General features: G+C 38.2%; 1 protein-coding gene across 1 annotated transcript in view; it reads right to left on the bottom strand.

Moving 5' to 3' along the window:
* stag1a (STAG1 cohesin complex component a) overlaps positions 1-13,744 on the bottom strand; it is a 165,267-nt gene that overhangs the window by 62,790 nt on the left and 88,733 nt on the right. Inside the window, exons 2-7 of the mRNA XM_061924458.1 lie at positions 11,847-12,017; positions 5,456-5,576; positions 5,217-5,372; positions 1,114-1,210; positions 962-1,038; positions 690-894 (exon numbers count right to left, since the gene is read on the bottom strand). Of these exons, the coding sequence (XP_061780442.1) occupies positions 690-894; positions 962-1,038; positions 1,114-1,210; positions 5,217-5,372; positions 5,456-5,576; positions 11,847-11,875 (685 nt within the window). The 5' untranslated portion in view covers positions 11,876-12,017. The remainder of the gene's footprint in view (positions 1-689; positions 895-961; positions 1,039-1,113; positions 1,211-5,216; positions 5,373-5,455; positions 5,577-11,846; positions 12,018-13,744) is intronic.

The raw sequence follows: 13,744 nt of genomic DNA, 5'->3' as shown, positions 1-13,744 counted from the left end.
AACACCTGCCCCAGCTGGATCCAGGAAGAGCCCAAGCCCGAGACATCCTCTTCTTGGACTTCAATGAGACCGAAAACAATGACTGTTTTACATACTTCCTATTTCTGTTGAGACATGTGTTGGTGCGTGAACATTGAACATCTGAATAAAAGAGGAGACGAAAACCTTCTTGGTCAGAGCGTGGTGCAGGACTGTACAGAGAGTGCAGTGGCCATGTCTCTCCTCAATATTGAGTCCAAATTGAATTCTGTCTGTTTGATTCCTTGCCTTTTGTCTTGTTTAATAGATGTACTCAGTGTTTGAACGTGACAATGTTCTTAAACAATTTGCTCAGGCATTTGTTGACAAAGTGGTGACCCTCGCCCCCGTCCTTGTTTGTGAACGACTGAGCATTTCATGGAAGCTGCTTTTATACCCAATCATGGCACCCAACTGTTCCCAATTAGCCTGCTCACCTGTGGGATGTTCCAAATAAGTCTTTGATGAGCATACCTCACCTTTCTCAGTCTTTTTTGCCACTTGTGCCACCTTTTTTGAAACATGTTGCAGGCATCAAATTCCAAATGAGCTAATATTTGCAAAAAAATAAAGTTTCTCAGTGTGAACATGAAATATCTTGTCTTTGCAGTCTATTCAATTGAATATAAGTTGAAAAGGATATGATTTGTTGTCAAGAGGTGTGTCCTTACCAGCGAGCGTGGAGGTGTGTCTGAAGGCTCGGACCTGTGAGTCGGACAGTCCGGTGAGGAGGGAGATGACGGTGTCCATCATGTACTCGTCGTAGATGATGCTGTACTGGCACTGGCGGATGAGCACGCAGATGAACTCGCAGAAGTTGTAGCGGAACTTTTTCCACAGGGGCCCCGGCATGGTGAGGGGGTAATCACCGCTGTCCTGGTGGCACAAAGGTGGCGTTATTACCACAAAGTACACTCCCTAGCACTGTGGAACCGGCAGCTACCTCGTCAAACTCCTCGGTCATCTTGCGAATGATCTCGGCATTCTGCATGTTCCGGAACATCTCGATCCTGACCGTGCCTGGTGCGAGTGACAAAGTGTGGCGTTTAAGGACTTGTGCGTGCGGCGGACGTTTGACCGCGGCGGTCTTTTTACCCTTGCAGCCGGCACACTGGATGAAGAAGTTGATGAGGTCCAACAGGGCCAGGTCTCGGTCCTGCTTGTATGACTCGATCCACTCGTCCACCACAGACTGCACAGGGAACAACAACAACGCCAGTCAGATACAAACATGGCGAGCCATGGCCTGGCGAAGCTTCAACTAGACCGCGTATTTTTAATCAGACCGCAGATTTTCAGTTGGACAGCAGATTTCAAATTAGACCGAATATTTTCAATTAGACTGAACAGCTTCAATTAGACAGCATGTATTCAATTAGTCAGCATATTTTCAATTAGAGCACACAGCTTTAATTAGTCAGCCTATTTTCAATTAGCACGCACAGCTTCAATTAGTCAGCATATTTTCAATTAGAGCACACAGCTTCAATTAGTCAGCATATTTTCAATTAGACAGCACAGCTTTAATTAGTCAGTATATTTTCAATTAGAGCACACAGCTTTAATTAGTCAGCATATTTTCAATTAGCGCGCACAGCTTTAATTAGTCAGCATATTTTCAATTAGAGCACACAGCTTTAATTAGTCAGCATATTTTCAATTAGAGCACACAGCTTTAATTAGTCAGCATATTTTCAATTAGAGCACACAGCTTTAATTAGTCAGCATATTTTCAATTAGCACGCACAGCTTCAATTAGTCAGCATATTTTCAATTAGAGCACACAGCTTCAATTAGTCAGCATATTTTCAATTAGACAGCACAGCTTTAATTAGTCAGTATATTTTCAATTAGAGCACACAGCTTTAATTAGTCAGCATATTTTCAATTAGCACGCACAGCTTCAATTAGTCAGCATATTTTCAATTAGAGCACACAGCTTTAATTAGTCAGCATATTTTCAATTAGAGCACACAGCTTTAATTAGTCAGCATATTTTCAATTAGCACGCACAGCTTCAATTAATCAGCATATTTTCAATTAGACAGCACAGCTTTAATTAGTCAGCATATTTTCAATTAGCACGCACAGCTTCAATTAGTCAGCATATTTTCCATTAGAACACACAGCTTTAATTAGTCAGCATATTTTCTATTAGACAGCATATTTTCAATTAGCATGCACAGCTTCAATTAATCAGCATATTTTCAATTAGACAGCACAGCTTTAATTAGTCAGCATATTTTCAATTAGCACGCACAGCTTCAATTAGTCAGCATATTTTCCATTAGAGCACACAGCTTTAATTAGACAGCCTATTTTCTATTAGACAGCATATTTTCAATTAGCACGCACAGCTTCAATTACACAGCATATTTTCAATTAGACAGCACATCTTTAATTAGTCAGTATATTTTCAATTAGCACGCACAGCTTCAATTAGTCAGCATATTTTCAATTAGAGCACACAGCTTTAATTAGTCAGCATATTTTCAATTAGAGCACACAGCTTTAATTAGTCAGCATATTTTCAATTAGCACGCACAGCTTCAATTAGTCAGCATATTTTCCATTAGAGCACACAGCTTCAATTAGTCAGCATATTTTCAATTAGAGCACACAGCTTTAATTAGTCAGCATATTTTCCATTAGAGCACACAGCTTTAATTAGTCAGCATATTTTCAATTAGTCAGTATATTTTCCATTAGAGCACACAGCTTCAATTAATCAGCATATTTTCAATTAGAGCGCAAAGCTTCAATTACACAGCATATTTTCAATTAGACAGCACAGCTTCAATTAGACAGCATATTTTCAATTAGAGCACAGCTTCAATTAGTCAGCATATTTTCCATTAGAGCACACAGCTTTAATTAGTCAGCATATTTTCAATTAAAGCACACAGCTTTAATTAGTCAGCATATTTTCCATTAGAGCACACAGCTTCAATTAATCAGCATATTTTCAATTAGAGCGCAAAGCTTCAATTACACAGCATATTTTCAATTAGAGCACACAGCTTTAATTAGTCAGCATATTTTCAATTAAAGCACACAGTTTTAATTAGTCAGCATATTTTCCATTAGAGCACACAGCTTCAATTAATCAGCATATTTTCAATTAGAGCGCAAAGCTTCAATTACACAGCATATTTTCAATTAGAGCACACAGCTTTAATTAGTCAGCATATTTTCAATTAAAGCACACAGCTTTAATTAGTCAGCATATTTTCCATTAGAGCACACAGCTTCAATTAATCAGCATATTTTCAACTAGAGCGCAAAGCTTCAATTACACAGCATATTTTCAATTAGAGCACAGCTTCAATTAGTCAGCATATTTTCCATTAGAGCACACAGCTTTAATTAGTCAGCATATTTTCAATTAGCATGCACAGCTTCAATTAGTCAGCATATTTTCAATTAGAGCACACAGCTTTAATTAGTCAGCATATTTTCAATTAGCACGCACAGCTTCAATTAGTCAGCATATTTTCCATTAGAGCACACAGCTTTAATTAGACAGCCTATTTTCAATTAGTCAGCATATTTTCAATTAGCACGCACAGCTTCAATTAATCAGCATATTTTCAATTAGACAGCACAGCTTTAATTAGTCAGTATATTTTCAATTAGACAGCACAGCTTCAATTAGACAGCATATTTTCCATTAGAGCACACAGCTTTAATTAGACAGCCTATTTTCAATTAGACAGCATATTTTCAATTAGACAGCACAGCTTTAATTAGTCAGCATATTTTCCATTAGAGCACACAGCTTCAATTAGACAGCCTATTTTCAATTAGACAGCATATTTTCAATTAGCACGCACAGCTTCAATTAGACAGCATATTTTCAATTAGACAGCACAGCTTCAATTAGTCAGCATATTTTCCATTACAGCACACAGCTTTAATTAGTCAGCATATTTTCAATTAGTCAGCACAGCTTCAATTAGTCAGCATATTTTCAATTAGAGCACACAGCTTTAATTAGTCAGTATATTTTCAATTAGCACGCACAGCTTCAATTAGTCAGCATATTTTCAATTAGCACGCACAGCTTCAATTAGTCAGCATATTTTCCATTAGAGCACACAGCTTTAATTAGACAGCCTATTTTCAATTAATCAGCATATTTTCAATTAGACAGCACAGCTTTAATTAGTCAGCATATTTTCAATTAGCACGCACAGCTTCAATTAGTCAGCATATTTTCAATTAGAGCACACAGCTTTAATTAGTCAGCATATTTTCAATTAGCACGCACAGCTTCAATTAGTCAGCATATTTTCAATTAGAGCACACAGCTTTAATTAGTCAGCATATTTTCAATTAGCACGCACAGCTTCAATTAGTCAGCATATTTTCAATTAGAGCACACAGCTTTAATTAGTCAGCATATTTTCAATTAGCACGCACAGCTTCAATTAGTCAGCATATTTTCCATTAGAGCAGACAGCTTTAATTAGACAGCCTATTTTCAATTAGTCAGCATATTTTCAATTAGCACGCACAGCTTCAATTAGACAGCATATTTTCAATTAGACAGCACAGCTTTAATTAGTCAGCATATTTCAATTAGAGCACACAACTTTAAGTAGTCAGCATATTTTCCATTAGAGCACACAGCTTCAATTAGAATTAGTCAGCATATTTTCAATTAGACATCATATTTTCAATTAGAGCACACAGCTTCAATTAGAATTAGACAGCCTATTTTCAATTAGCACGCACAGCTTCAATTAGACAGCATATTTTCCATTAGACAGCACATCTTTAATTAGTCAGTATATTTTCAATTAGAGCACACAGCTTTAATTAGTCAGCATATTTTCAATTAGCACGCACAGCTTCAATTAGTCAGCATATTTTCAATTAGAGCACACAGCTTTAATTAGTCAGCATATTTTCAATTAGCACGCACAGCTTCAATTAGTCAGCATATTTTCCATTAGAGCAGACAGCTTTAATTAGACAGCCTATTTTCAATTAGTCAGCATATTTTCAATTAGCACGCACAGCTTCAATTAGACAGCATATTTTCAATTAGACAGCACAGCTTTAATTAGTCAGCATATTTCAATTAGAGCACACAACTTTAAGTAGTCAGCATATTTTCCATTAGAGCACACAGCTTCAATTAGAATTAGACAGCATATTTTCAATTAGACATCATATTTTCAATTAGAGCGCACCTGCATGGCGCTCTTGCCCAGCTTGACGACTTCAAAGAGGGTGATGGGGTCCATGCCCTCGCCATTGTACTGGGCTATGCCGTTGGCTTTGCCTCGCCCTCGGCCCCCGCCCATACCCTTCTCTGCGGGCGTCTTCCTGGGCTTCTTATTGGCGGCCTGCAAGGAGGCAGAGTGACGTGACACATGAATGAGTTGCGTGTGTGCGTGTGCAAACACTTTGAACAAAAGTGGATTCTCACCCCAGCTTGTTTGCCGGGCCTCCCTCTCTTCTTCTTGCCTTTCACCTCAGGGTCCTCCATGTCCGCCATGCTCATGCTCAGACTCACCGCCTCTGTTGCCCCCGACTCATTGGACGAGTCCCTGGAAGCACAATGGTGGGCTTTGTTCAAATACACTCCACTTGAGCAACACCATGCTTACATTTATGACTTCTTCTCTTTATTATTATCATGTAATGATGCTCTCATAGTAATATGAAGGGTGGGTATGAGCACAAATGTGACAAGAACTGAAGGGAACATCTGACCCATGTATACGTCCATCAACATTAGGGATGTCCTGATCCAGGTTTTTGCACTTCCGATTCGATACCGATACTGACCGATACTGGCCTATCTGAGCATGTATTAAAGTTATTTAGCCTACTTAGTTGTCAGAATCATGTTGAAAAGGGTTTTAGTACTCTTGATAACAACTAGCCAGCTGAATTAGGGGAGTTTGAATAATACACAATGGTTGGTAACAAGAAACTGACCTGTTTATTCAACAGTTGATATTCTAGTTTCAAGCATGTTTTACTCAATATAGGTCATAACACCTCAGCAACAAGCTGTAATATCTTACTGAGATCATTTAGGACCAAAACCCTTAAAACAAGTAAAACACTCTAACATAAAATCTGCTTGGTGAGAAGAAGTATCTTAGACAGAAAATAAGCAAATATCACCCTTATTTGAGATATTTCATCTTACTTTGATTTCACTTTTTGCAGTGTAAAATTTTGGCGGGGGCGGGTCATGGCAGAAGTCCATTGTGAAAAAAAAGATGCTACCTGCTACTACGTCCGTACCTATGAAATTTGATCATTTCAACATTGGCGGTAACTTATAAAAACTGAGAAGGGCTGAACAAAAATGGCACGGAAAAGGAAATCATATACTGCAGATTACCAGCTGGAAGTAGTGAAATATGCAGCTGTTGTTCACTATTCTTTATTTATTTTAAATTGCCTTTCAAATGTCTATTTTTGGTGTTGGCTTTTATCAAATATATTTCCCCAAAAAATGCAACTTATACTCCAGTGCGACTTATATATGTTTTTTTCCTTCTTTATCGTGCATTTTCGGCCGGTGCGACTTATACACCGGAGCGACTTATACTCTGAAAAATGCGGTAATGATGTTACTGTTAAAATGTGAGTGTAATGATAGCACTTTAACACACATAACTATGCTAGTGTTGCTCACTTTTGCAACTTTAATGCTATGTCGTTGTTAGTGTATGTCAGGGGTGCCCATTAGGCATACTTGCCAACCCTCCCGGATTTTCCGGGAGACTCCCGAAATTCAGCGCCTCTCCCGAAAACCTCCCGGGACAAATTTTCTCCCGAAAATCTCCCGAAATTCAGGCGGACTCAGGTCCTCATGGGTTTATTGTTAGGCAGTTTCATTAACGTCCTCCCAGCGCGGCAACAACACACAACAACAGCAGTCACGTTTTTGTATACCGTAAAGCAGTTCGTCTGCCATAAGCAGCAATGTTGTGACACTCTTAAACAGGACAATACTGCCATCTAGTGCATTTGATGAAAGCACTTTTGTGCGTGCCACACAGCAATGCATCATGGTTAGAAAAATAGTGACAGAGAATAGAACAAGGATGGACAATTCAACCCTTAACTCAACAATGAGTAGATGAGTGTTGTGTGTGTATATGTGTAAATAAATTAACACTGAAATTCAAGTATTTATTTTATATATATATATATATATATATATATATATATATATACACACGTATATATATATATATATATATATATATATATATATATATATAGATATAATAAAATAAATATATGTATATATATATATATATATATACATATAATAAAATAAATATATGTATATATATATATATATATATATATATATATATATATACACATATAATAAAATAAATATATGTATATATATATATATATATATATATATATATATATATATATATATATATATATATATATAGCTAGCTAGAATTCACTGAACGTCAAGTATTTCTTATATATATATATATATATACATATATATATATATATATATATATATATGAAATACTTGACTTGGTGAATTCTAGCTGTAAATATACTCCTCCCCTTTTAGCCACGCCCCCGTCCTACCCCGACCCCAAAACACCCCCCTCCCCCCACCTCCCGAAATCGGAGGTCTCAAGGTTGGCAAGTATGCCATTAGGTGGATGGTGGAGGGTGTGTCAGTCCATCGCCAGCCAGGCATTAAAAAAATACACCTAAAAATGAGCAATTCACCAAGACCTCACTTTCATCACTTGATTGCCATTCACGGCACCCGAGGTGTCTTGTGAGATGACGATGGGCTGCTGCCAGATCATTATTAAGAAAAAACGACCGACAGGAAGGCCAGAAACACTTTTTTATTTCAACAGACTCTCGCGCCGTCAGTCAAAACTCTTAAAGACCGACCGCTAGGGGTGTAACGGTACGATTATTTGTATTGAACCGTTTCGGTTCGGTGCGGAGGTGTCCGGAAGGAGTTTCCACACGGACATATTAAGTAGCGTACTGCACGTTGTGTAAACAATACTCAAAATGCCGGACATTTGAGGCATTTAAGAAACTCCGCCCTGACAGCTCCGCAAAAGAGGACATGTCCGGTGAAAAGAGGACGTATGGTCAGTCTATCCTAGCCCGTTAGCTGCTAGCATGCTAGCAAAAGAGGACATGTCTGGTGAAACCGGTCGCTGCTAGCATAGACTGACCATACGTCCTCTTTTCACCGGACATGTCCTCTTTTGTGGAGCTGTCAGGGCGGAGTTTCTTAAATGCCTCAAATGTCCGGCATTTTGAGTTAGGGTTGCGTGTATTTTCAATGTACGTTCAGGGTTAAGAAGGGGTTGAAAACAAAACAGCAGCAGAATTGGTGAGGGAGGGGCAGAGACAGAGAGAGAGAGAGAGAGTTATGATAAACGCGCATGCGTCGCCAGGCTCTGCTTTTTATCCATAGATTTATTACATTTAATTTTTTATTATCTATAGCAGGGGTGTCAAAAGTGTGCCCCGGATGACAGCGATGACATCACAACGTGACGTCACATCGGGAAGCAATCCGCCATTTTCTCACTTTCGTCGGTGTGTTGTCGGAGGGTGTAACAACACCAACAGGGACGGATTCAAGTTGCACCAGTGGCGCAAAGATGCCAAAGTGGCAAGAAATTGGACGAAATTTGTTCAAAATACGAAGGTGTGGGGAAAGCCGACGAAATGGTCAGTCGTTTGTTCCGCACACTTTACCGACGAAAGCTATGCTACGACAGCGATGGCAACCGTCCCTTATGCCACCGAAGATGATCAAGAGAAAAATATCGACCATAGCTTCCCTGGCCTGCTGACATCAACTCCAAAACTGGACAGATCAGCTTTCAGGAAAAGAGAGCGGATGAGGGTATGTCTACAGAATATATTAATTGATGAAAACTTTATTCATTACTCGCGGTTTTACGTAAATTATTATACATAAACTGTGTTTACCAATAATTTAGCTTAAAAACATGTATTTTTTTCAATCATTCGAGTACATTCGGGTAGTCTTGTGTAATGCAGTATTTTGTGTCTATTTAGGTATGGTTAACCTGAGTGCTGAAATCATGGAAAAATATATGTTCTTATCGCGCCTGAAATGGGCTGTCTGCACTCTCAAAGTGCATGTTGTTGCCAAATGTAAACCTAGTTCATAGTTGTTAGTTTCCTTTAATGCCAAACAAACACATACCAATCGTTGGTTAGAAGGCGATCGCCGAATTCGTCCTCGCTTTCTCCCGTGTCGCTGGCTGTCGTGTCGTTTTCGTGGGTTTCGCTTGCATACGGTTCAAACCGATATGACTCAATAGCTTCAGTTTCTTCTTCAATTTGGTTTTCGCTACCTGCCTCCACACTACAACCGTCCGTTTCAATACATGCGTAATCTGTTGAATCGCTTAAGCCGCTGAAATCCGAGTCTGAATCCGAGCTAATGTCGCTATAGCTTGCTGTTCTATGCGCCATGTTTGTTTGTGTTGGCTTCACTATGTGACGTCACAGGAAAATGGACGGGTGGTTAAAATCAGGCACTTTGAAGCTTTTTTTAGGGATATTGCGTGATGGGTAAAATTTTGAAAAAAACTTCGAAAAATATGATAAGCCACTGGGAACTGATTTTTAATGGTTTTAACAATTCTGAAATTGTGATAATGTTCCCCTTTAATGTTTTAAAGGCCCACGGCACATTCTAAAAATACTATTAAAATAAACAAAAACATAACAAAAGTGAAATAAAAAAGCTTAAAGGTTAAATGTCATTTAGAAAAAGTTGCAATGTTGACTAATAAAACAAAGCTGTTTTTTTTTTCTTTCAAACTGTCATTGCTCAAAACATAATATTGAATCAAAATCAATGTTATTATGAATTATTGACCTATCCAAGGTTCCCATTACTTCACATCAAATATTACACTAAGAAAAATATTTTTGGTGGAAGATTTTGCAAATTTGGTAAATAAATAACCCAAAAATGTATATTTTGTTGTTTTCTTACTGTACCGAAAATGAACCGAACCGTGACCTCTAAACCGAGGTACGTACCGAACCGAAATTTTTGTGTACCGTTACACCCCTACAATCACACCAACTTATATTATTGTCTTCATGAAAGAAACATGCTTGTATTATCATTAAACACCTTTCACTTGTTAACGTCTCTTTCATAAATAAATCAACATAAATGATATATATGAATGATGTAGATCCCCTCCACTTGCTACATTGAAAAGTAGCTCAACTGCAGAAAAAGTGTAAGTTATGTGTTGTATTTATTACGCTGGACAAGTGCTGAATTACAGCGTATTCATAAGCAGAGGTGGGTAGAATAGCCAGAAATTGTACTCAAGTAAGAGTACTGTTACTTTAGAGATTTATTACTCAAGTAAAAGTAAGGAGTAGTCACCCAAATATTTACTTGAGTAAAAGTAAAAAGTATGTTGTGAAAAAACTACTCAAGTACTGAGTAACTGATGAGTAACATACACACACACACACACATATATATATATATATATAGACACACACACACATATATATATATATATATACATACACACATATATATATATACACACATATATATATATACACACACATATATATATACACACACATATATATATATATATATATATATATATATATATATATATATATATATATATATATACACACACATATATATATACAGTATATAATTTATATTTATTTATTTTGCCGTTTTTGTTTACATGTTAAAGGTGTTTTAATGAATATACATGCATGTTTAACACATATAGATTCCTTTCTTTCATGAAGACAAGAATATAAGTTGGTGTATTACCTGATTCTGATGACTTGCATTGATTGTAATCAGACAGTAGTGATGATAACATCCACGTTTTCAAATGGAGGAGAAAAAAAGTTCCTCCTTTCTGTCTAATACCACATGAAAGTGGTTGGTTTTTGGCATCTTATTTGTCCAGCTTCCATATTCCTTTTTATACACTTTACAAGAAATACATTGGCGGCAAACTCCGTAGCTTGCTAGCTTGTTTGCGCTGGCTTTCGGAGACTCTTGTTTTGAAAGCGCAGGCGCGATGGAGCGGCACTTTTATTGTGAAGACAGGAACTGTGCAGTCAGTCTTTAGGCTTTTGACGGGATGTACGGTTGAAATAAAAAAGGGTCTTTTTTCCTTCACACTTTTGATTGATTGATTGGAACTTTTATTAGTAGATTGCACAGTACAGTATGTATTCCGTACAATTGACCACTAAATGGTAACACCCCAATAAGTTTTTCCACTTGTTTAAGTCAGGTCATGTGACCCCTGGCTCTGTTTGATTGGTCCAACGTCACCAGTGACTGCATCTGATTGGTGGAACGGAGTGAACGTCACCAGTGACTGTATTTGTTGAAACGCAGGCACTATGAAGGTCTGTCTGACAGACCAAAACAAACAAAGCGTGCATTAACAGATCGATAAAAATTAGTAGCGAGTAGCGAGCTGAATGTAGATAAAAGTAGCGGAGTAAAAGTAGCGTTTCTTCTCTATAAATATACTCAAGTAAAAGTAAAAGTATGTTGCATTAAAACTACTCTTAGAAGTACAATTTATCCCAAAAGTTACTCAAGTAGATGTAACGGAGTAAATGTAGCGCGTTACTACCCACCTCTGTTCATAAGTACAAAACATCTGCTAGAAACAAACACAACTAATGAGCATTAAAGATACATAAACAGCCAGTAGGGTTAATGACAAGCACTTTTGGATCTTGGCCAATATTGACAGTACACCATTGTGATGTTATTCACTCACTGGAGAACAGGAAGCTCTGAGGTGATCATCCTGGCAGCGAGGCGATGACGTGTCCAAATGTGCACCTTCTAGGTATCAGGTGTGAGGCGTGGATGTGGGGGGGAGGGAGAGCTGGAGGGGCAGGAAGGCTCCACGACTGACGGCACTCTGGCTCTTAACTTTCTTCTGTCCCTGGAGGAAAGGCAGATGAGAGACGACATCAGTGAGCTTTACATTGTGATCATGCATGATCACACTGGACACTTCAATCTTTCACAGAAAAAGGGAAAGCAATAATATGGACGTGTATTGGACCAGCTCACCCAAGTGGAGAGAGTTTGGCTGGAAAAGTTCAATCAGACGTTTTATTCCACCTTCTCAGACGTCTCATTATGATAACAACTTGTGGGGATCTAAATGCAAAACACTAGCATGATTTCTGGGACTGCACTACTGGAAAGAGAGACACACCAAGCTCTACAGCAGTGTTTTGCAACCTTTTTTTTGAGCCAACGCACATTTTTTTGCGTTGAAAAAATGCGGAGGCACACCACCAGCAGACATCATTAAAAAACAAAACTCAGTTGACAGTAAAAAGTCGTTGGATATGACTTTAAAGCATAACCAAGCATGCATGACTATAGCTCTTGTCTCAAAGTAGGTGTACTGTCACCACCTGTCACATCACACCCTGACTTATTTTGACTTTTTTGGTGTCTTCCTGTGTGTAGTGTTTTACTTCTTGTCTTGTGCTCCTATTTTGGTGGCTTTTTCTCTTTTTTTGGTATTTTCCTGTAGCAGTTTCATGTCTTCCTCTGAGCGATATTTCCCGCATCTACTTTGTTTTAGCAATCAAGAATATTTCAGCTGTTTTTATCCTTCTTTGTGGGGACATTGTTGATTGTCATGTCATGTTCGGATGTAGTTTGTGGACGCCCTCCAGTGTTTCCCACAGGACAGGCATCTCTTTGTGGTGGTGTGGTCGGGGGGCGGGGGGCGGCGGCGGCAGCGGCGATGACCAAGAAGAACGCGGAGTTGGAATATAATTACAACATTTTATGTACATATTTATATACAGATTTGAACAATTAGTGATTCACTGAAATATATTTATTAATTGTGGTTCTTACAAAAAATATATCTTATAAAATATAAAAGCTAAAATGTCTCTTAAAGCTCTGCCCCTTTAATTAGTGAATACTAAATAATTTAACTTTAGCCTAATACTACAACCATATTATTTACCAGCAACATAAAGTGAAACAGAGGCAGAGGTGTCCTGCCACAGTCAGTCAACCTCCTCCTCCTCCTCCTGCTGCTGAACAGGTCGCACCTGTGGTCCGGACTGTAGGCCTACCTCCTCTCCAAGTCGAGCCCTTTTCGGCCGTTGAAAATATTTTTCTATACTCATCTGTGTGAAGGAGTGAACATCCAACATTAGAATTTATTACTAACGAGCAGAAGCGCTCTATGTACAGTGCCGTCTAACCTTAAGCGGCAGCAGCTCAACACATGCAGGGTTCAACGTTAAGGTTTTTTTCTACTTGCCCGACTTCTCAAATCTACTTGCCCCAATATTTTTACTTGTCCTGCCTAGGTTTTTTTCTGGCTGTGTAGTGCTCATGGCTTATATCTTACTAAAATTCTTCCCGTTGACTATTTACAACACTACACAGTATTTATTATTATTATTATTATCTATAATTACATTTAAATGGCATTGCATACATGTAAAATTAAGTGGTATTTCACATTATTTGACCAGTAGCAGTTACACCCATCTGAACAGGTCAGCCACCTGTTTTAAGCCCGATCACAGTTGAAATCTTGAAATAAAGGGCTTTTAATGGCCAAAACATTAACCTGGACAACATTTTAACAGCTGGTTGGATCAGATTTTATTCTTTTCATTGCATTCA

This window comes from Nerophis lumbriciformis, linkage group LG29, assembly GCF_033978685.3.
Source record: "Nerophis lumbriciformis linkage group LG29, RoL_Nlum_v2.1, whole genome shotgun sequence".
NCBI lineage: Eukaryota > Metazoa > Chordata > Actinopteri > Syngnathiformes > Syngnathidae > Nerophis > Nerophis lumbriciformis.
Note: the sequence above shows the minus strand (reverse complement) of the source record. Positions and strands in the feature narration are given on the sequence as shown.